The sequence below is a fragment of the Notolabrus celidotus genome, chromosome 3 (assembly GCF_009762535.1).
Source record: "Notolabrus celidotus isolate fNotCel1 chromosome 3, fNotCel1.pri, whole genome shotgun sequence".
NCBI lineage: Eukaryota > Metazoa > Chordata > Actinopteri > Labriformes > Labridae > Notolabrus > Notolabrus celidotus.
Window position 1 is genome coordinate 38,248,879 of NC_048274.1, and position 22,843 is coordinate 38,271,721.

Below are 22,843 nucleotides of genomic sequence, written 5' to 3' on the forward strand. Positions count from 1 at the left end.
TGATGTTGAGAAAAGTCCTCAGAAAGCGTCTTTAATTGAAAATATGTAGCAGCATTTTATTTTAAAAGTCAATAGAAATCTTACATTGTGGCGACGGGAAAACAAAACCAGTTGGGATAAAAATTTAAATACAATCAATGTTTGAGCTTCAGAAGCCCGGCTGAGTCACCTGTCCATTAAGGTAGCCAAGCTACTGGTCCCTAAGCAAAACAAAGGTATGCTTTCTCCAACATAATGGCAGTGTAGAACCAGCAACAGCACACACACGCACACACACGTACACGCACGTACACGCACTCCCCCCTTCCATAATACAAAGCCCACTTTATAGCAGCACACAGAGTCAGGTTTGACCCCATGGATAGTTTTTGGGCAAATGAAGCCACTAAAAGATAAAACAGAATATCCCCTGTCACACACACACATGCACACACAAGCACACACACACAGAGAAAAAAATTAAATCAAGAAGAGACTCGATTAATGTTCAAACATTTTGGCCTCTGCATAGAAAATAAAAAAGAGGAGACCACTAAATGAAGGTGTGGTCGGTATTTAATGCATGCATGTGGAACTGCGATGCTCCTCAAAAATAAAAAAAATAAAAATCTCATGTTGAGCCGTCTGATCCAGAGCCAGTCTCTGCTGTGTGTCTGATCCAGGATTCGAAGGGTTAAATAGGTGAGCTTCCTGTGGGGATGTTTCCTCACTGTACGGCGGCGCCTGGTGTTCGTCCCCGACAGCAGTGTCGTTTAAAAGCACCTGGACCAACTTTGGAAGGAGGAAACACTATTCCCATTGACCAGGTGTGAACTGGTGCCGTAGAGGTTTCGTGAGGATTCGTCGTCCTCTTGTTCGTCGCAGTGAGTTTGCGTCTCTACTGTGGCAGGAAATGTTGAGGGGATGGCGTACGCATCCTGGGCTTGATTTTCGGCGCCACAGCTTCCACTCTGACTGATTCCTCTGTTTTCTCAATGCTCAGGGGCGGAGTCAGGACTCCTGATGGGACCGGACAGCCGCTGTGACGCTCCAGCTCCTCATCCTGGTACGAGTAGGCCTTTTCCTGTGAACAGCAAAGAGGGGAGGCCGATAAGAAGCTTGAAATCTCCAGGGTAGAGACACGTGTCACAAGTTTCTGACATTCACAGAGCAGTTTTATGAACTTGGATATGTCCAGTGTTCCAGGTAGAAATCTTCAAATGTCATGTGAGGAGATAACATTTTGTCAAACTATGATTTAGTCTTCTTCTTAAAAAACAACACTTACCAGCCATGTCAGGTAGGAGGTGTGTATCTGGATGTTGTGCGTGTTATCTGCAGTGATTCCCGGGAATGTTTTCATCGTCGACCCACCAAACTCCTGCAGAGCTTTGGCAAACGGCACCATCCACCTCACACACTCCTCTAGCTCCACCCTCTTCAGAGCTGCACGGACAGAGGGTTGAATAAAATCAGCGTCACAGCAATAATACAGAAATAAAGATTGAATGATGGAATGAAATGATATTTCTTGCGGTGCGTTCGCTTCAAAGTTTACCTGAGACGTTTTCCACCAGCTCCAGAGAGGAGAAGTGAAACAGAGCTGAAGCAGCCAGGATGCCGTTGGAGAATTCAAGGCAACGCATGTCAAGCATGCACAGGTCCAACAACTACAAAGAAAAGAATAAACAAACAAACAAAAAGAGGAAATTAATTATTGAACGTGAAAAAGTGCAGAGCAGGCTCTCACTGAAACGATACAAAGCATGATTTGAGTATAAAAGAAAATCCTGTGTAGCCTTCATGTTAACACTTCTATCTTCCTCTCACTTATGATGGACTGATGACACTGATGCCTCTCTAGTGAATCAACACTCAGATCAACAGTGTATTTGTGGAGATGCAATGTCTCAGAGCTCACTGGATGTTACCAGATAAAAACTACTCTCACTAACTTTGTTTTGTAGTTAATGGAACTTTAGTATGAAAATGGGCCTTCTTTTGTTTCCATGCATCCATCTGTCCTCTGCTCTTGCTCTCAATACCTAAAGATCAACTTGAGGGAACTTCTTTAAATTCAGCACCAAACTTCTGCTTAAATTAAAGGATGAACTGGATAGATTATGGTGGATTAAGATTACTGTAAACTCATAAACAGGCTTCACAGCATCAGACAAGAATCATGACACACTGCTCTTAAAACTGTGCTGGATCTATGGATCCTCTGTGCCTGGTTTAAAAATGTTTGAAGCATCATTGTAATAAAATCTGTAGCTTTTTTGCAGCATCATTCATATTTGATATTTGGCTGCTGTCATAGTTCCACCTTTTTAAAAGGAGCAGTAACACCTCAAAAAAACATGACCCTGTGTTGTTCTCCACCTTCATTACCTTAAACACTAACTGGGCTGCTCAGCTGATTCTTTGGGCTCATGTTAGCCACAGTAAACATCACTGTCTACATTCATCTGTCTTTATTAATACTAACTGTTGGATTTAAAAACTCCACAGGTGACCTACCCCTGAGATCTGTACGAAGGTGGCCTGCGGGTACTTGGGGATGAGCAGCTCGTCGGTTTCCTTCAGGTATGCTACCTGCATGTAAACATTGAGCCAGGAGATGGGGGTCTGTGGGCTGAGGCTCCACTTCAGCTCCTATGGCAGGAAGAGAAACAACAGATTGGTAATGTTGATGTTGATCTGTCACACAAAGACAAAAGCGACTGAGGCGGTCGTTCCTGGAGTCAAGGAGGAGCCATTCAAAGTGAGCATGCAGCTGAAGTCACCCGAGACCTGAAGTTTCAAAGACACGTGATGACAATCACAAAGAAGAGCTACAACCACCTGAAGGATTTCTGTAGGATTAAAGGACGCGTGTCACAGCAGGACCTGAAAAACTGGTCTTACATATTTCTTCAGCCGACTTTAATACTCTAATTAAGTCTTTAACAAGGTGTTCCTAACCAACCAGCAGCTTGTTCAGAGCGCTATGGCCAGAGTCCTCACCAAGACCAAGAACAGTCCTTCACCTGACATGGTGTAGAGACACAAACATCTGAGATCTTCTGATTCACGACAAATCACCCAGACACCTCAGGACATTTGATTTTATCCGCAGAGCCAAACAGTTTAGGCTCTAAACTAGGGATCTAAAGTTGAAGTATTTTCTGTCATCGATTTTTGGAAATGTTAATGATCAATTATCAATTAATCAATAAATAAAACATTGGAATTAGCAAAAAATTATATTTTTGATCTTTTTGCCTTTATTTTAAAGGACAGCTGAAGAGAGACAGGACATGTGGGGAGTAGAGAGCGGGGGAAGACATGCAGGAGATGGTCGGCCAGCCGGTTATCGAACCAGCGACCTCTGCGACGAGGACTGCAGCCTCTGTATGTGGGGCGCTTAGACCACTAGGCCACCAGCGCCCCAAAAACATTGTTATTCTTATGTCAAAAACAGTGACAAATACGTTTCCCCCCACTAAATTATATTTTCTACAGCAACAAAATGCATAGAACTGACGGGATTGAATACGGGTACAACATGTTTAACAGTGATTATCAACGATCAGACTCATAAAAATATTCTCTGCAGACAGTCTTATAAAGTGAAGGCTCATAATACTAACAGAAAAGTACTTCAGACTCACAGAGTCCAGTTTTCTGTCTACTTGTTCTTATTGAGAAAAATAAAGATATGTATGGGGTCAGGTGTCAGCTGGGAGCGCAACCGGGTCATAATCAGTCCAGCTGCAGAAAAGCTCAGACGGCTCTGATGTTGCTGCTCTGCAAACATAACGTACTAGCAGTTCCCACCAGTCTGTTGGCTTTGTATCTAAAAGGTAGGGAAATGTCTTGTTACCTGTCTCCACACGTGGAGACCTGTCACTCAGTCGCAGCCGCCAGCTGAGCGTCTCTGCAGTGTGCAACACATTTAACTGATTCACTTTGAAACATGCTTTAAAGTTAAAACACCTCCCTGATAGCTGAGTGTAATATGAGACCACATGATGTTTGTTCCACGTGATAGAAAATTGAAAACAAAAATGTGTGTTTCGAGGAATTTCTTAATCAATTAATTGATAATTGTTTGCATTCCTACTCCAAATACATTTACAATACTACAACTACAAGTCCCACAGCACAAACTCAAAGTGAGTGAGGAACTACATTCCCCAAAGACTGCAGGGTGTGATTTTATCTCATATGTAGGGCCCAATTCCCTAATTGCAGAATTGGCCAATAAAAACTGAATCTACTGTTAAACTCTAAATATCACAGAAATTGACATAATGTGACTGAAGTGCTGTCATCATGAGGAGAGGGAACGTTTGTTTGGGGAAATGTTTCCGGGGACCGCTCATTCGTGGCACCACCCGTGCATCTCCTCACAAACACTCACCCGCCCCCCTCCCCAAATAAACAACATGTCGAAGCATCCACCAGCAACAAGAAACTCATCTCTTACTCTAAAACACAGAACTGAACAGTTCCCAAATGACCTCTGTGTGTCAGGTGACATGCCAGGTTGTTTTAAGAAGCACCTGTGTGACAAAGACTGAAATGAAGTGTTGTGTTCACAGTCTGTGTTTACAGAAGCAAAAAGCTTATTGAACACTGTGTTTACATTCAGTTATCTCTTTTACTTGAAACCAGGTAAAATTATAAGCACTTTGTACTTATAGCATGTGTTGGTACATTGGTGTTGCATCAATAAATGTAAGGATTTGACACAAAAAGAACACACTACATGGTGGTAAAATAAGTGTAAAGGGTAAAAAACAGAATTTGGAGAAAAATAAAACGGATTTCATCAGGCCCTGTATATGTAAGTAGTGCAGCAGGGCTACTTAAGGTCAAACACAGACAGGACAAGACATGTCTTCTTCTGCTTTATCTATTACTGACAAGACTGACAGTTTCTCTGCAACCTCCACTGTCCCTCGAGGTAGCAAATGTTCCTCCCTGCCAGATCAAACAAAGCAAAGGACTACGATATTTCATTTAGGTGGTCAGTGGTTGTTCTGTGTACCTCCATTACTGTCTGGTTTGGCTCTGCAACCAAACTAGACAAACACAGACTGCAGCGGACTATAAGGACTGCAGAAAAAATCATCGGTGTCGACCTGCCCCCCATCCAGGACTTGTACCGGTCCCGGGCCAGGAAACGGGCAGGTAAAATCACCGCTGACCCCTCACACCCTGGACACAAATTCTTTAAACTCCTCCCCTCCGGCAGGCGCTACAGATCACTGTGCGCCAAAACAACCCACCATAAGAACATTTTCTTCCCCCAGGCTGTCACTCTGATGAACACTAAACCATAACAGTGTCAGACCTGTTGGATAAATACTCTCTGTAAACATACATGTAGATACACAATGCAACAATTCTCAAAGCAGAATTCCATATTTCAATTTTTTGTACTATTTAACTACTATTTTATAATGTAAAACTACCTCTGCAACTCACCACTGCACTTTATCATATTATTTTAGCCTGTACATATTAGTCATGCCTATTTGTTGTTTCTTTGTATTTATAGCTAAGGTTATTGTTATTATATTATTTTATTTTTTATTGTAGTTCTTATTCTTATTCCTATTCTGCCTTGTACAAAGAGAGCACAGTTCACTGAAGTCAAATTCCTTGTGTGTTCAAGCATACTTGGCGAATAAAGCTGATTCTGATTCTGATTCTGATTCTGATTCTGGAAAATTAGACGTCCTATTTGCACGTGTTGCTGTTTCCTGTGCCGCTGTAATGTCGTTTATCTGACTCAGTCACCTCAGAGGTCATGTGGCAACCGGTAACACAACATGAGCAACCCCCCCCCCATCAGCATTTTGTGAACACTGTTGACTGTTTTGATCCAGTTCAATTCAACAACTTCCAGTTTCACTTCTATGAAATCGCTTCATCTTGGCATTTCAAAGAAGAGAGGACATGCTCACAATAATTAGAGATCTGTGTATCTGAAGGCTGTAATCACATGATACACACAACCTCCTAATGAGCTCCGCTTCAACGCCATCATAAACTGAGCGTGTGAAACCTGGTGGAGCAGATCATTTGTTTTTGTTCCTCACCTTCATAATAATGACTTCCATACTAAGGATCTCATCTTCAGTGCAGGCCTCATCTGTGACGTAGGCAAACTGGTAGATCTTAGGAGGATACATCTCCTGGGAGAAGCAAACACACCGTACAAGTGTTTTAAACATCGGACCATGGGATTATTGTAACATGTTGCAGAAGTTAAAGGGCAGTAGTGTTCTTCACAGTCCTGCACGCTCACCTCTACTTTAGCGGCGATGAAGAGACAGGCGATGCCGATGAGCTGCAGCGTGGACTTGAAGACGTTTCTCTGTGTGGCCATGAAGCGATCGAAGTAATCCTGAGCGAGGTGATACGTCTCTCTGTGCAGTTTGTACACCTCACTCACCTGAAGAACACACAGCAGCAGAACGTCGTTTAACCAGTGCGACCTGAAACTATTTGGATATCCTCCCGTTTGTTAGACAGCTTTGTTTCTTATCAGAGACGTCTTTATACAAGATGAAAAGACATGAAGAACAGATCCATTACAGAGGACTTCTCATCCTGCCGCCTTCCAAACAGAAGTAGGAGAGTGAAGAAGCTAACTCAGCTACTGACCTCCATGAGCCAGTCCAGAAGGATTGCCCTCATCTTGGGCTGCAGGTGAGGATGTTTGTCCATCATGTGGACGTCTCTGGTGTAAGTTTTATCCTTCTCCAACATGTTGCTCCAAACCACATCCTTACTGGCCCAGCTGGGAAAAGAAACACAAATCAAGCAATTAAAGTCTGGAAAAGACAGATTCTGGATGACTTTTCATGGACAGGTAGATTGGCCACAAGATAAAATACTGAGAAGTTTAAGAAAGAGGTGAGGTAGTGAGATGTGGCCACTGAAGAAAATACAGAACATCTGCCACAACCAAACAGAAATAATCAAAACTGGGAATTATTTTAAGAGGACACAAGTATGTCACAATTTAACATCAGCTTCAACTGAAACCTTTTGTTATTTGAGGCTCTCTTTTCGTTTGTCCTTTCAATGTGAAGTTGAAGGCAAGCAATCTGAAAAACTGCAACACGCTGTGAAAATGAGCCGTATGCTTGGCTCTGAACTGACCTGATTGTCTTCAGATTTCAGTTTGACACACAAATGTTGTTAGGATGAATGGGTACCTTAAGCTTCCTCTTCTTTCCCTTTCTTCTCTATTGTTTACTTTGACTGGTTCTCATGTGGGAAATGGGGATTGGGTTCAGTCGTGTCACTGGTTTGTCCGATGCTTTAAAACGCACCCTTTTCCTGAGGTGCTCCCCAAAGAGGTTTAAATGACGTCACATGAGCCACAGCTGAGATGTGGTGAGGACGCCGACCAGTATAACCACGAAAGACTCCCACCACAGAGAGACCCACAGACTTTGGAGAAGCAGTACAGCTTTCTAAACTTAACCCAACCAAACAAAAAGAAAACTTGAAGTCACTGACAGGGTTCCCACTCTTTTCCAGAGATCATTTTCCAGGACATTTCAAGGACATTTTCAGTGATGATCAAGCTGGTATGACAGTCTAAATTTAGTTCCTAAATAGTCTTATATGTTCGTCTCAGTGGAAGTCTACATTAAAAGACGTGCAGTCTATGGCTATCCATGAAATCATCTCTTACATGCTTATAAAGTATGGCAAATTAATTATAGAATAATGCAACCACAGATGTACAGCACCTTATTAGTGCAACCAAGTAACAATCTGTTCCCTCCAGATTCCCTCCACACTCTGTTCACCCTTGAATTAAAAATGGAAGGAGAGGGGGTCGACAAGATGGCAAACTTAAAAAAATAAAATAAATAAATAATCAATTAAAAGAAGAAAAGAGAAAGATTTTTTTTTTTTTTTTAAATTAAAAAAAGGAGAAAAACTTTAAAAAATAAATTTATAAATAAATCATTGTCGACGGTGTGGATTATGGACAGATTAGGTCCTGGCCCACTTGGGCAGGCTCCCTCCCATTGGGTCTGGGGGCTGTCCGGGAGGCCCGGGAGTCTGTCGGGAGGTGGCCCAGTCGGTGGCCCAGTCAGTGGCCCAGATATTATTACCTTTAGTATTATCATGGCTATGCATATTTACTATTTAGTTATAAGATCTTTTTTTTTTTTTTTTTCTTTTCTTATTGGTTTATTTATTTATTCTTAATTTGTATCAAATCAAACTAATTACTTTTATTGTTATTATTATTATTATTCTCATTTTTTGTTATTATTATTACTATTAATAATACTATTATTAATACAATTACTATAAATACTATTATTATTATTATTATTATTATTATTATTATTATTATTACTATTATTATTATTGTTGGTATTAGTTGTGGAATTGTAGCCCTTTGTTATGGTTGACCGGGCTTCTTGCTTGCCCACTGAACTAGTTCACCCCCCCTTTATTTTATTTTATTTTATTTTATTTATTTATTTTGATTTTGATTGTGTTTATCTATTATTCTAATGATTTGGTTTGGGATGTAATGTTCACTTGTTGTCTTGTCTTTCACTTTTTGTATATTGTGTATGGTATTGTCATGTCTCTCACCTGTCTTGTATCGTTAAGCATCACTTTAATAAAAAAAATAAATAAAAAAAAGTGACAATGATGGCCAACTCTCATCTCAACTTTCTATTTCTCAAACAATAAATAATTAGCTGAGAAAAAAACAAAAGAACCATCAAAGGACTCTGGAAGCTGCCTTACTGAAATAAATAAATATTAATAATAATCAGAGGATCAGTGCATAAGTTGACCTAAATAGAACTGAAGGACAAAAATGGCCACAAATGTTGAATGGGGATGTGTTTTTTTTTTATCCTTGTCAGGTCACACACAGTCATGTTGGAATAATTTTCCAGGACAATCTGTGATTTTCCAGGACATTTTGCTTTTTCTCCCATTTTCCAGGTGTTTTCCAGTACTGGTAAACTGGTCAACTGTTTTCCAGGTTTTCCAGGTATTCCAGGACACGTGGGAACCCTGCACTGAAGAAGCTTGGGCTTTCACTCACCGCCACGCCGTCCAGTGTGCTCCAGCAGACCGGCGTGCAGGTGAGCTGACCCAGCCTACTCCCTTGGATGAGAACCAGCCCCTTGTTTTAACTCTTGTATTATGTTTCACTGTTCACGTTCGGGCTGTATATGATTTTTATTCATACCTCTACTCAGGGCAGTCTGTAACAATGAAGTCACCTTAATGCTGCCCAAGCCTGCTTTCTTTCTAGTCTTGGTCAACTCTCTGCTCTTCCTCCGTTGCACACAGCAGCACAAACTGAAGAGTCATTTAAGAGTCTACGTGTGTGATCATAAGATTAAAAACACATCTGACACCAATTAAAGCACAGCTGTCGGCTAACATAATCAATAGACGTCAATTATTCCTCAGAGTTAAAAGGAGAGCCCAAGATATTTGATGCTGTTGTAGATTTAACTGAATTAAGTTAATCCAGTCTTTTTGTTTTTCACTCCAAACTATGCCCTAACATGTAATGATAATACCTCGAATATATTCAAAATGCTGAGGCTTTTGAAATGAACTGTGAGGATGTGGGTGTTTTCAGTATGTGCAGGGGAAACAAGGAGTCAGACCTGATCAGACACAACACCACAGCAGTACTCACCACAGCGCAGGAAGAGGGGCACAGTGCACAGGGGTTGCAAATATGTTGTTAAAGTTGTAATGAGGGAAGCCGGCGTTGATCAGAGAGACTGGTTGGTCCTCTTCTTGATCAGGCGTGGGGATCCACCTTTGTGGACTCGTGTGACCAGCTTCAGGACTCCAGCTCACCTTCACGGGACAGAGGAAGAACACGTCAGAGTAAGTTCATGGCAAAGAAACACAAAGGGCTAAACCCCGTGATGTACTCATGCATCTTACTTTTTTATTCTAACTTGACTGTTAAGTTTGCGATACATTCTGACAGTCTCACAGGAAAGTCTGCATGAATGTAGTCTCATTGAAAGAGTTCAATCAGGCACTGTGAAGTTCACATCAGAACCCTTATAGTCTGAGCTCACACTCCACAGGAACACGTCTCCAAGTCTGGAACTCCAGATCTTGATTTGAAGCAGTAAACGCTTTCAAGTTTGCTAAAGCATAGAAGACCAGTCTACACTGCTCCCCCCAACCAAATGTAGTATTTCAGGTCCTCTCAGGCTTTGAGATGCAGGCGTGAAAGGCTGAACATATCAGAGTGCTAGTGTCCGAAATGATCTGGAGTTCATGAGTGAAGGGAGCTGAACATACCTCACAGTCGCGCTGCTTCTTCTTAGTCATCTCTGCTACCTCTTCATCCACATCTTGTAAATACTGAAATAAAGAAGGCATATTTTTGTTAATTTATTTAACCTCTCTTTAACCAAATGAGAACCCATTGAGATGAAGACCTCTTTTACATGGGCGACCTGGCCATGAGGTCAGCAGCACACGTCAAAATAAAAAGTACAGTTCAATAGAATGGAGCATAAATAAAGACAGTGTGTAGAAACAATCAATCATTTAAATGCAACTATTTTGCAAATAAAGTGCAAACTGTTCTGTGGTCTGTCTTTCTTTTCAGATGGAGCCAAAGGCTTCAAGTGAAATAAAATCAGACAATTTCAAGTCCTTCTGGAGTTTATTCCAAGCAGTAGGAGCAGCAAAACTAATTGCTCTATTACTGGACTCTGTCCGAACACAGGGAACACACATTCGTAAGATGTCAGAGGAGCACAAGGCATAGTGGCTTTTAGATCTTTGTAGATACACACACAAATAAGTTGGGACCAAGCCAAGAAGAGATTTATAAATCATATAATCATCATTGTCTGTGATTGGTGGGACAATGTTTCAATACAGTGCTATAATGTCATCCTAACCAAGCAGCCACATGCGGTCTAAAAATATGAGTCCAATGCAGAAGTGCTAAAAACTGCAGTTAATCAAGGATCCGCTTGAGGCTGGCTCTGGAAGTACCAGAAACCACATACACACTAATTCAAAGAAGACGATCTTTACAGCAGAAATAAACATGTGTACAGCCTGGTTCAAAAGATGAGTGTAGTCTGGATAGCTAATTTCTTGATCAGCACACACTGTACGGGGGTGAATTTTTTTCGAACGCAGTAATTTTCAAAGATATTGAGATTACAAGTCTTCCAATGAGAGGCACAGCTGACTTGATTGACAGGCGGGAACACTGTAGCTGTTGGCTAGGAGGCTCAAAGCCCACCTCTTTACATCACAATCACTCGACAGCAGCAATATGGCTGCCACCGACGATCGGCCTCAAAACAGCTCTTCAGAAACAGATGGGTGACGTCACGGATACTACGTCCATACTTGTACACTGTACATTTGCACATTCAATTGCACTATGCACAATATTTTTATATTTATATTTGTATTTATATTTTTACATTTATTACTATGTCTTCCCTTAATTGTATGCTCTTTTTTTGGCTTAATGCAGGACCTGAGAAACGGAATTGCGTTCCATATCATGCGACAGCTTGTATTGGTATGACAATTAAAAACCTTGAATCCTTGAATATTTTATACAGTCTCTGGTCCTAACTCATGAGATACATTAATAGTAGCACTGGCACTAAATGTCTGTATTTAATTTCAGAATAATGCATAAGTTTCTTTAAGTTACTTTTAAACGTAAACTAAAAACTTATTTATTCAGTCTGGCTTTTATGTAGGGTTTAACAATTTTATTACCTACCTTTTACTATAATATTGATTTAAATGTTGCTTTATTATTTTAGTAATTTTAACTGTTATCTTATTCTATTTGTATGTATTTCTTCATTCATTTATTTAATTTTATTTATCTACTCAGTTTTATTGATATTTTTCAGCCTTAGTTTTATTTTTCAACTCTTATCCTTACCTTTTAAATCTATTTATCTTAACTATTTTTATTTCTTAATTTTGATGCTTTAACTTATTTTAATTACACATATTTTATTTTGGTGTGCATTGGTCTCTATTTTATTTTATTTTTATGTTGTTCTTATTTTTAATTTGTATTTTTATTAGTTTTATTATTATCATTATTCTTATCTTCCACTAAAATGTCTTAGCATTGTTTCATTTCTGCTTCTTTCTTGTTTTCAATCACTGTAAAGCACTTTGGGTTGCATTTTATTTGTATGAAAGGTGCTATATAAATAAAGCTTGATTGATTGATTGATTGATTGAAGTTTCACAGATTTCACTCCCAACTTGACCCACTGTGCCTCCACGCCACGACTCTTAGCAGTACCACTCGTGACATCGATCCTGCACGTCACGTTTCATTTTGTTTCCTTGACTTCATCACATACTGTCTCGGATTTCTGTGATATTAGTGCTCATGGGAGTATCTTTGTTGTTATTTAATACACAACAGAATAAGGGGATGGATTTGTCTCCACACCACTCAGCCACAGGAACCACGCACTGAGGCCCTGTTCCATTTCTCCACACTTAACTGAGTGTGCTTGTATACGCTCACACTTTGGTGACGTTTTGCCACGTAAAAGGAACATTTACATTTAGTGTTTAAGCACTTATTAAGTGGTCAAGTGTTCAGGGATTTTTAAAAGGCAATTGGAACACACTAGCCCACCCCCTTTTTCATCACGCAGTAGATTGAAAGGATAACGTTCTGTAAGTCAGAAACTGAAACCGATTGTGCTGGTGTTAGTTGGCGCTCTGCTTGGGTCATATCTTCAGCGGAGACACCAGAGATTAATGTTCAGATGTAGGCATAGAGAGAAAAAATTGTACTTTGATCACTGGGATGTTTTACTGTTAACACATCAACTGTAATCTGTGACTGTCATAAAGCACTCTAATGATTATTAATAACAACATCTTTGCATGCCAAGATACAAATAGTGATACAGACGAAGCCACAATCTGATTCATGAATAAATTAATAAATGACAAAAGATAAAACTACTAAGTACACCGGTAAAAAGGCAATCATTCTTTAATCTCAACTTGATTTGTCGTGGGCCTGCTCACAGCAAACGTGTGGCTATATGAACTGTTATGATATAAATATAATGTAACCGTAATGTGATCCCTGAAACATCTTTCTTACTTTGAAATGTATTCAGTGGCATCAGTGGAATACACTTCACCAACAAGATGCATACTTCAAACGTCTTACCAAAAGTGCAGATAAAGTGCAAATCAAGCGCGCTGCACTTGTGATTGTTGGAGAAATGGCACACACTTGCGCAGTGACACCAAGCACATGAACGCACACACCAAGCGTGTAAGTGTGATCAGTTGCGCGGAAATGGGACAGCCCCTTACTGAATGCTGTGTCAAAGTGTGAACTGTGTGACAAATCAGACTCAGGGGATGACAGTGCTGAGAGGACTGGAGAGGGATGGTATAATATGGATTATTTTATACCAAACATCATGTCAAATAGTGTTATTCTCTAGGAATTCTACTGTTTATTATAATTAGAATTCAAGTAAAACACATGCACACATATCAATCACTGGTGATAACATTGCTACGGCTAATTTAATAAAAGCCAAGATGGTGCTTTTGAAGAGCTGCTGGGGAGCTGAAAGACCCGGGTCTCACTGCTGAGCTTAGTCAAGTGATCTGGAGTTAGCAAAGCTTGTCGTCTCATGATAATGGTCTAAGTTTCTACAATCCAGTAAACAAGATGATAGAGACATGTCATGCTGCCAAAACCCAAGCTTACTTTAAAAGGAGGAAAGTTAAGCCTATTTCTATGTTTGTTTTGTGCTTTTGCAACTCTGAGGTTGTGAGTAATCATCATTTGGTGTTAAGTTGAGATCTCCAGAAAACAACTTAAATACAATATAGGAATGAATGTCCACTTAGGGCTTCAAAGGGCCATTTAGACACATCAAACTGACCCGCTTGTTATCCTGTAGAGTAAATAATTAGGATGTTTCGTTGAGAATTAAAAAACGTCTTATTGATTTACCACAAACCTTCCCTCTAATAGGTGAACTCCAAGCTCATCCAATCCAATCCAAGCTGTCTCGAAGCATGTCAGTTCTCGCCAAAGCCAAGAACATTCTGGATCATAAATCACTACTTGTTCTCTACTGTTCACTTATTTCACCATATCTCAGTTAATGTTCTGAGGTTTTGGGAAACACTTATAAAAGAGCCGTCAGAAGAGTTCACAATGTTGATTTACGTGAACACACAAATTCACTGTTCCTCAAATCACTACGACTATTAAACTTATTTGACCTTGTGGATTTTAAAACTGCACAAATTCTGTATAAGGCAAGGAAGAATCTCCTTCTAGGAAATATTCAAAGATTGTTCTTTGAAAGAGAGGGGGGGTTATAACTTAAGAGGGAAGTTAAGATTAAAGATGGTGAGTGTTCGGACCACAAGGAGAAGTTTTTGTATTTCAATCTGTGGAGTAAAACTGTGGAACAGACTCAATATGGAGCTACAGCAATGTCTGAACATAATCCAGTTCAAGAAGAGGTATAAAGAAGTAACTTTCATGAGGTACAAAGAGGAAGACAAGTGTTGAGAATCATGAGGGGTTTGCTTTTGATTGTAGGTGTAAGTATGAAGATAGGTTATGATGTGTTTGGTGGGAATGCTCTCATATAATGCCAGATAATAGTGAATAAAAGGATTAGATCAGTTTTAACTTCTTCCTCCTTTTCCCACATGTAAAGTCAAATGTTTCAGAGCTTGCTAATTGAGCTGATTGATTTGGGTTTTTTCGTACTATCCTTTTTTTTACTTGTATGTTTGTTGAACTATTTCTTCTTACCTGTATGTTTATTTTTCTATTTCTATTTCTATTTTACATGATCAAAATAAAGACATCAAATCAAATAAAAAAACTCAAAACATGTCAGCAAATGAGAGCCAGCAGCACCAATCACAGGCTGATCCATTCATGCCAACACTGCTGGTCTTTGGGGGCAATACCTCTAATAATTTAGTCCTTCAACTAGGCCTAAGTGTGCCACTAACACCTAAACACAGGCTTTAGGCTTTAGGCTTGTCTGTGAGCCTTTCAGACTACTTACAATGGCAACATCTGCCTTCCTCTTCCTCGATCGTACTGTACTTTCTTTATGCGCCTCGGGAGCTGCAGACTTTGGTTCTGTTTCTTCCCTGCAAGGACACAGACACAGATCACATCTTTGAGCCTCCACAGTCATCATGAAACAAGGTAACAAACTGGAAGAAGATGAGTTAACATGATTACAAAGTAAAGTCCTGTAGCAACAAGCTAACGAGTCTTTGGCTAAAGCATCAACTTTCCTCTGTCGTCACACACTTTGAATGACGCGCTCAAAAGACCCGCAATAAACCTTGATTTAAAGCTTGAATCAACTCACCTTTTTCCTGGCATCATACACAGGGGGTAGGAATCTGTTTCAGAGTAAACCTGTGAATGAAAATCCTTTTATTTTAGTGTGAAAGAAAGCACATTCACACACTCCCAACCCCCACTCTGAGCTCCCTCCTCCTGACAAAGCCAGCTCAGCCTGGCGCGGGGAAATGCAAGCGGTACGTGATGTTATAGATCCCCAATAATGACTACACAATGCACATACATACACCAAACTCAACGATGGCACACATATGATGCTATATTGTGCAGCACTCGTTGTTACTTGGCGTATTTTTAGGAGTATGATGGTTATTTTTCCCTCCAAACACTGGACAGCTGGCTTGCTACATAATGGCCGAACAACAGGCAAAGCTAGGACGCCTATTTACTCAATTCATCATTTAACACTGAAATAATCACTTCAAACGCCCTGCTAACACATGCACTATTCAATCATAACCTTCCAAACACGCATTAAATCGATTCTGTTAAAGTTTGTAACACAAGTTGTCGACTGGATGAGTTTAAAGTGATATAAAGTTTGGTTTCATTCACTCACCCCAAGAGTCTGCGCTTAGAGTTCCCTATCATCCGCCTTAAAGTAATAAATATAAGGATATTCTGTGAGTTCTCCGCCTGTTGGTCCGACCTGTAGCTTCTCTGTGTGTGTCTGTGTTTGCAGGCCGGGCTGGTGAGTTCCTCTGAGCTGGCGCCTTGTAGAGCACCAGATGACTCCAGGCTTCAACGTCAGGGAGGAGTACCTTTAATTTGGCGCTAAACCTCCAGCTTCAACACATCTTTACAGTACGAGTTCAACCCCATCCTCCACAGATCTAAATCTGAAGCGTGTGTGGATCACGTATATGTGATAAAATCGCTGTATTTAGTGCAGAATAAAAGGATAAAATGACTTTATAAACGGGAGGCGTGGTTGCGCGCGGTGACAGCTGAGGGGGCGGAGCTTCAAGAGGAAGTGCACCGGCACCGCGTGGCTAGTCTGTCAGATGTAAACAAAGCAGAAGTGCTTTAAAAAGAAGCTAAAATGACACTTAACACGACCATAACACAGCTCCAAATGTGAGCCAACCCGTTCTACTGACTACACAGTAAGCTGTGGCACAGTGTCACCCTGGGCGCATCATTGTTTAGCAATAAATAATAATAAATGTTAGCCTACGATGCTTCTGCCGGGCGCCCACCTCCACCACGGGTTGCCATATCCGACGTTATCCCTCTATTGCAACCACCAAAGGGCAGTGGTGGACAAAGTACACAGCTTCATTACTTAAGTCAAAGTATAGATCCTCCTGGTCAAATATTACTCCAATACAAGTGAAAGTTGCTCTGTCTAATTATTACTTGAGTTAAAGTACTGGAGTATTTGCTTTTAAAAATACTTAAGAATCCAAAGTACTTTTTAAAATATCTCAAAACATTGTATTTTCACAAAACATGAGTGCAGTCAAGAATACATAGGAGTACATAGTGTTACATTCTGTTTATGTAGAAAACATTACTTGAAATCTCAAGACAAATAGTCTACAAATGAGCAACACTGAAATGCAAAGTAAGCTTAAAGCTGTCTGTTGTAACAGCCCGAAAAGTTGATTACTACCCCAGTAGAGTTGAGACATTTAAAATGATCATCAAAACATAATTTGATGGTTTGCAAATTAACTTAACCCTAAAATAATTCAAAACAGTGGATAGACAACATATCAAATGTTGACACTGAAAAATGTTATTGTTTTATGAGAAATATCTGCTCATTTAAAATGTTATGCCAGCAACGCAGTAACCAGTTTGGACCAGGGCATGTTTTTTTCCAGTGGTGGACAAAGTACACAGCTTCATTACATGTGAAGTGAAAGTTGCTCTGTCAGATTATTACTTGAGTTACAGTACTGTAGTACTTGCTTTTAAAAATACTGAAGTATTTAAAGTACTTTTTATAAAAAATCTCAAAACATTGTATTTTCACAAAGCACGAGTGCAGTCAAGAATCCATAGGAGTACATTCTGTTACATTCTGTTTATGTAGAAACCATTACTTGAAATCTCTAAAAACTATACCATGGAATAAAAACAGACACTAAGTTACTCCAAGCACAGACACCTTAGTTTGAAAAGTTCATCTGGAATGAAACAAACGTTACGTAGCTCAACACGCTCTCTCAGGTTGGACAGTGAATGTTTGTTTGTTTGGACAGAGTGGGAAACAGGGAGAACATTTCAAACCATATGTATCATTCTTCATTTTAAAAACCTCTAACATGGGCTGAAGATATGACCATGGGTGCTCAGGTGGAGAATTATAGCCATCATTACCACCTCTACATGAACTGCCTGATCTGAGTGACGCTCTGTGTTTGATCCACTTTCAACCGTGGAGACGCACGATATACAGGTACGACTAAACCACTGAGAAAAACAGAACTACACAAACACAGTTTACTGTCTGAGAATCAGATTTCAGAAAAGAGAAGAACATTCATGAGCTGATTTAAAAAAATATATATATTGAGTAACTGGAGCACTGATAGAAATGTAGAGGAGTAAAAAGTGCAATAATTGTCTTCTGAATGTAGTGGAGTTAAAGTAATAAGTTTCACAAAAAAATAATACTCAAGTAAAGTACAGATACTCAAAAAATGTATTTAAGTACAGTACTCAAGTACATTTACTCTGTTACTGTCCACCACTACCAAAGGGAAACTGTAAGCACCTACTCCTGGTTGTAGGCTGTGATTTTAGGGAAATTTCAAATACAAATTTGTTAAATAACATCGCATACTCTTTATCTTTAACAGGAACTCTTTCACAAATTTACTCAAGAAGTACTTCTCATTCAGTAATGAATGTATAGAATTTCCCATAGCTCATTCATTCCAGGATTTTACAGTGTGTGTCACATGTTAAAACAAAGATTTTGATTTGAAACCAATGACCAGGGCCCAGTTTTTCAAAAACTTGAATCTGGATCAGAAGGATCTGGACAGGATTAAATCTCTAAATTGGGTATTTCAAAAGCAGAGATGGGATCCTGATCCTACAAAAGTGGGATCAGGATTTGGTAATCCGGACCTTCCCAGAATCCAGATCAATTGTTGATTCTGGGTATTTCAAAACTCTAAGGTGGAGATTAGGATAGGTTTGATGCTAAACATCAGGATTATCCTGATCCCACTGGACAGGTGGATTCAGGGTGGATTCAAGGTGGATGAAGAGACATGTAGGACAAATGACACATTCTTTTATTCAATGCTTGCACAGTAAAGCAACACAGACCATACCAAAAAAATATCCATTCTAAATTAAACAATCAAACAGGAAATATTTTCAACTAGAATTTGAAAAACTAGATGCAAAAACAATAATTTGACATTTCTTCCTCAGAAACTGTAACGCCAGCATCTTTCAGTCTCTCTTCAAAGAGGCGAATACGAAGCTTTGTTTCCCTCTGTTGAAGCAAAGTCAGTTTCATCTGCTCCTCAGCTACAGGGATCTGTTTCTCTGCCCTCTCAGTTTCTTTCCTCACCAGATCCTGATAGCCATCTTCACTCTTGGGGTCTTTTACCAGACGTCACCTCTTGCTGTTGTTTGTCAGTGACCGGGGCATTAATAGCATTAGTATGCTGAAAAAAAGTATTTTGTTTGACTTTATTTTTTTATCCCAATGAGACATTTAATATACATACCATGTTAATGAAATGTATTGCTCTGACCAACAGATGCTGGCCTATTCAAAGACTGTAAATCTAGATTCCGTAATCCTGATCTTGTGGTATCTGAATCAGTATGATCCTATCTGAAAAGCCTTAAAAAAAAAAAAACAGGACAAAATCTACAAGATCACTTTTATCTGGGATAGCAAAAAAGGGACTACAAAAACTGGATCACTTTTATCCAGATTGAAGTTTTTGAAAAACTGGGAGCAGGGCTGCTGGTCTGAATCCTGGGCTCCATGAAGAGGTATCACGCTGGCTCCCAACACAGCCCAAGCCAACCCTGCACAACCACACCTCCATCGCACAAATGACCCAAGATGAGCTTTTGTTCACTATATTCTGTGTTGCACTCTTTATATATTATTTCCATAGAAACTTCTGCAGTCATACTTATTTTCAAAAACATGCAGATTTATCAATACACTGTATGTTCAAGAAGGTATGGTGAAGTACGCTCTGTTTCACTGTCAATAAAACAAACAGACTGTCATCATTCTTTGCTAAACTTGTCCCTATCTCTTGTCACTCTTGTCATGTAAGCAACTTATTAGAGGTGAGTGACTCTGTCTGATATTGTCAAAATAATTTATCAATATGGTGGAAAAAAAGAAAACTACTACAGTTTAAATTCAACTGAAATAAATGATTCAACTTTGTGACATAAGCACAGTTTACATGCAACATGTACATTAAGTGAAGGAGAGAGGCCACAGAAAAAGACTACATTTCTTCCAGAATAAGAGTCATGTTTACTTATTTAATTATTTTCACTTTGAGGAAAAAACGCAAACAAAAAAATTCAAATCAGGCTCATCAAGGGTCCTTTCCTCTACCAGGGCCCAGGGTAGTCAGTCCAACATTTCCCTCACTACGAGTCAACACCATCATTTGGATATCTGTGTCGTTGTTCAAGTAAAAATGGACTTGAGTTTGTTTCTTTTATGCTCATTCATTTTGTTTCCCATCTGTTCAGTGACTCTAACATCTCCTTTGTTTGTGGTCCAGTACTTTCATTCCTCTATCATGTTGATAGACTCAGTGGCTGTCAGAGTGGAGAAACCCAAAGGACCCACCTTTGCTTTGACCCTTGTTAGCTCCCCAAACTGAGACCCCTCTCCTCAGGTTTTGTTTCTGGGGATACATAACCTCATGGACAAGGCAAGGCAAGGCAAGGCAACTTTATTTGTATAGTGCATTTCATACACAAGGGCAACTCAATGTGCTTTACATTAAAACATTAAAAGCATTGGAAACATTTAGACAGGCATAAAATAACATAATTAAAATGACAAATATAATTAAACAGAAAAGAAAAGGAGAATTAGAAATATATTAAAAATTACATTAAAATTGTAATTTAAAGTGAGTTAAAATAATCTAAGATAGGAAGGCAGTGGTAAATAAAAAAGTCTTAGTCTTTGATTTAAAAGAGGTGAGAGTTGGAGCAGACCTGCAGCTTTCAGGGAGTGTGTTCCAGATATGTGGTGCATAATGACTAAACGCTGCTTCACCATGTTTCGTTCTGACTCTAGGAACTGAAAGCAGACCAGTACCTGATGACCTCAGAGGTCGAGGTGGTTCATATAGTAGTAGCAGATCAGCAATGTATTTTGGGCCTAAACCATTCAGGTCTTTATAAACCATCAGCAGGATTTTAAAGTCTATTCTCTGACAGACAGGAAGCCAGTGTAGGGATCTAAGAACTGGAGTAATGTGGTCTACTTTGTTGGTCCTTGTCAGGACTCGAGCAGCAGCATTCTGTATGAGCTGCAGCCGTCTGATGGACTTTTTAGGGAGTCCTGTAAAGACCCCGTTACAGTAGTCTAGTCTGCTAAAGATAAATGCATGGAGGAGTTTTTCTGCATCCTGCTGAGACATAAGTCCTTTAATCCTTGATATATTCTTAAGGTGATAGTAGGCAGACTTTGTAATTGTCTTAATGTGGCTGCTGAAATTAAGGTCTGAGTCTATGATTACACCAAGGTTTCTGGCTTGGTTTGAACATTTCATCAACAACAAAAAGAATGATTCCTTGGGTGAAAAATACCAGTCTTGAAAACGTCATGTTCATTTTCATTTAAAATTCATTTGACCAGGAAAAGGTTCAGAAAAATAAAAAGTATTTAGCAGAATGTTGTGGCAAAGGGCCGGCAGCACATATTAACAGCACATGGTGACTACAAACTCAGGTCAACATATTCCGGGTCACAAATGCAGGAACATGAAAGTGAAACCAGAGTGCTGTATGTTTTTTAATGAGTTTATGTCGGACATAAACTCAATGAAATGCAAAGACACTTCTTGGTATTGTAGGAGAATATGCTTTGAAACAAAAACCCTAGTTATTTATTTATGTATTATCAATAGTATTTATATTGTCTGTCTTATCTTCTTTCCTTGTGGTCTTGTATGCACCCTTGTCCTTTTTATATTGTACAGATGACAGTGTTGTGCTGTTTGAATGCATTCTTGGTCAGATAAGAAAAAACTGTGAGTGCTTTATTCTGGTCCAGTTTTTGGGTAACTCATGCTGAACAGTTGTTGCATGCTCTGTACGAACTCTGGTGGCGGGTTTTGTGCTTTTTGTTTGTTTAACACAGCTGAACTTTGACCCGTCACGTGACGCCCAAGCTTGGAGAGGAAAGCTTTTCTTTGTGCTCCCTGGTCTCTGCACTCCACAGAATGAAGAGCACTAAGTTTCTGGACCTTTTTGGGCGCCTTAAATCTGTGGTTATTGGAATGATTCATGTGAAAGCTTTACCAGGTAAACTAAGACTGTAATGATCCTTACACTCAAATGTTCATATCTAATTTATAGTGATGGGAATAGTATTCAGATTCTTTACACACATAGTTATATCCTTGTACATGTGCTGCATTAATGTGAGTTATATTTGGTTGTTTTGTTTTGATCCTGTGTTTGTTGAGTCAGACCATAATCTGTCAGGTATGGCTGGGAAATATAAACGTTGGGTTAAATAGTGCACATCTAATTTTTGGAGAAAGAAAGTGAAAAGAGGAATAAAATAGGACTAAATTGACGACGCAGAAGAATGCACATTATTACTGAAGTCAGCAGATATGTCTCATAATGAAAACCTGCAGAGTAAGCTTCCTTCCACCTCTGAAAATGTCGGAACTGTAATTATGATACTTCTTGTGTGTGACACATGTTCTTGTCTCTCTCAGGCACACCACTGAGTTGTCTGAAAATGTCCCAAATCACTGAAGAGGCGTGCAAGGAAGCAGAAATCTACCGCAATGCAGGGATTGTGAGCCTTGCAACATGTTAAACCTCATACATGTTTGATGGCCTTACCATACAAACCAGTAACCGCAGCTTCAAACCTTCTTTTTCAGGATGGTTTGATCATCGAGAACATGCATGATATCCCGTACTCCTTCTCCGTGGGCCCCGAGGTGTGTGCCTGTATGACTGCAGTGTGCTCTGCTGTGAAGAGCGTCTGTCCATCCATGCCGCTTGGAGTGCAGATACTGTCCTCTGCAAACCAGCAGGCCCTGGCTGTCGCTCTGGCTTCAGGTTGGTTTCACTTCAACTCACATTTAAATGTTGTTGAGCTGTAAGTGAGGCTATTATCCTCTGCACCTTAAAAAGGGTAAAAAATAAAATAAAATGTATGCACTTGATCCTTTGGTCTCCATACAGACTTGCTTGTTATTGTGGATAATGCTCACCATGTAATTACACTCC

General features: G+C 39.7%; 2 protein-coding genes across 3 annotated transcripts in view; one reads left to right on the plus strand and one right to left on the minus strand.

Moving 5' to 3' along the window:
• Positions 1-16,260, minus strand: ccne1 (cyclin E1). The gene is made up of 12 exons (XM_034680401.1): positions 15,963-16,260; positions 15,408-15,457; positions 15,093-15,180; positions 10,309-10,371; positions 9,683-9,849; positions 6,640-6,775; positions 6,281-6,427; positions 6,072-6,167; positions 2,500-2,634; positions 1,538-1,649; positions 1,268-1,425; positions 1-1,063 (listed from the first exon to the last, which is right to left on the minus strand). The coding sequence occupies exons 2-12, from the start codon at positions 15,422-15,424 to the stop codon at positions 878-880; spliced, it is 1,305 nt and encodes a 434-aa protein (XP_034536292.1). The 5' UTR covers positions 15,425-15,457; positions 15,963-16,260; the 3' UTR covers positions 1-877.
• Positions 15,124-22,843, plus strand: part of zgc:162297 (uncharacterized protein LOC555865 homolog) — a 15,459-nt gene continuing 7,739 nt past the window's right edge. Inside the window, exons 1-4 of one of the 2 annotated variants that reach the window (XM_034680402.1) lie at positions 15,124-15,238; positions 21,732-21,895; positions 22,321-22,403; positions 22,492-22,672. In XM_034680402.1, coding sequence (XP_034536293.1) covers positions 21,814-21,895; positions 22,321-22,403; positions 22,492-22,672 — 346 coding nt within the window. In that variant the 5' untranslated portion in view covers positions 15,124-15,238; positions 21,732-21,813. Of the gene's footprint in view, positions 15,239-21,731; positions 21,896-22,185; positions 22,238-22,320; positions 22,404-22,491; positions 22,673-22,843 lie in introns of those variants that run through there. The other variant, XM_034680403.1, reaches the window with a different exon arrangement.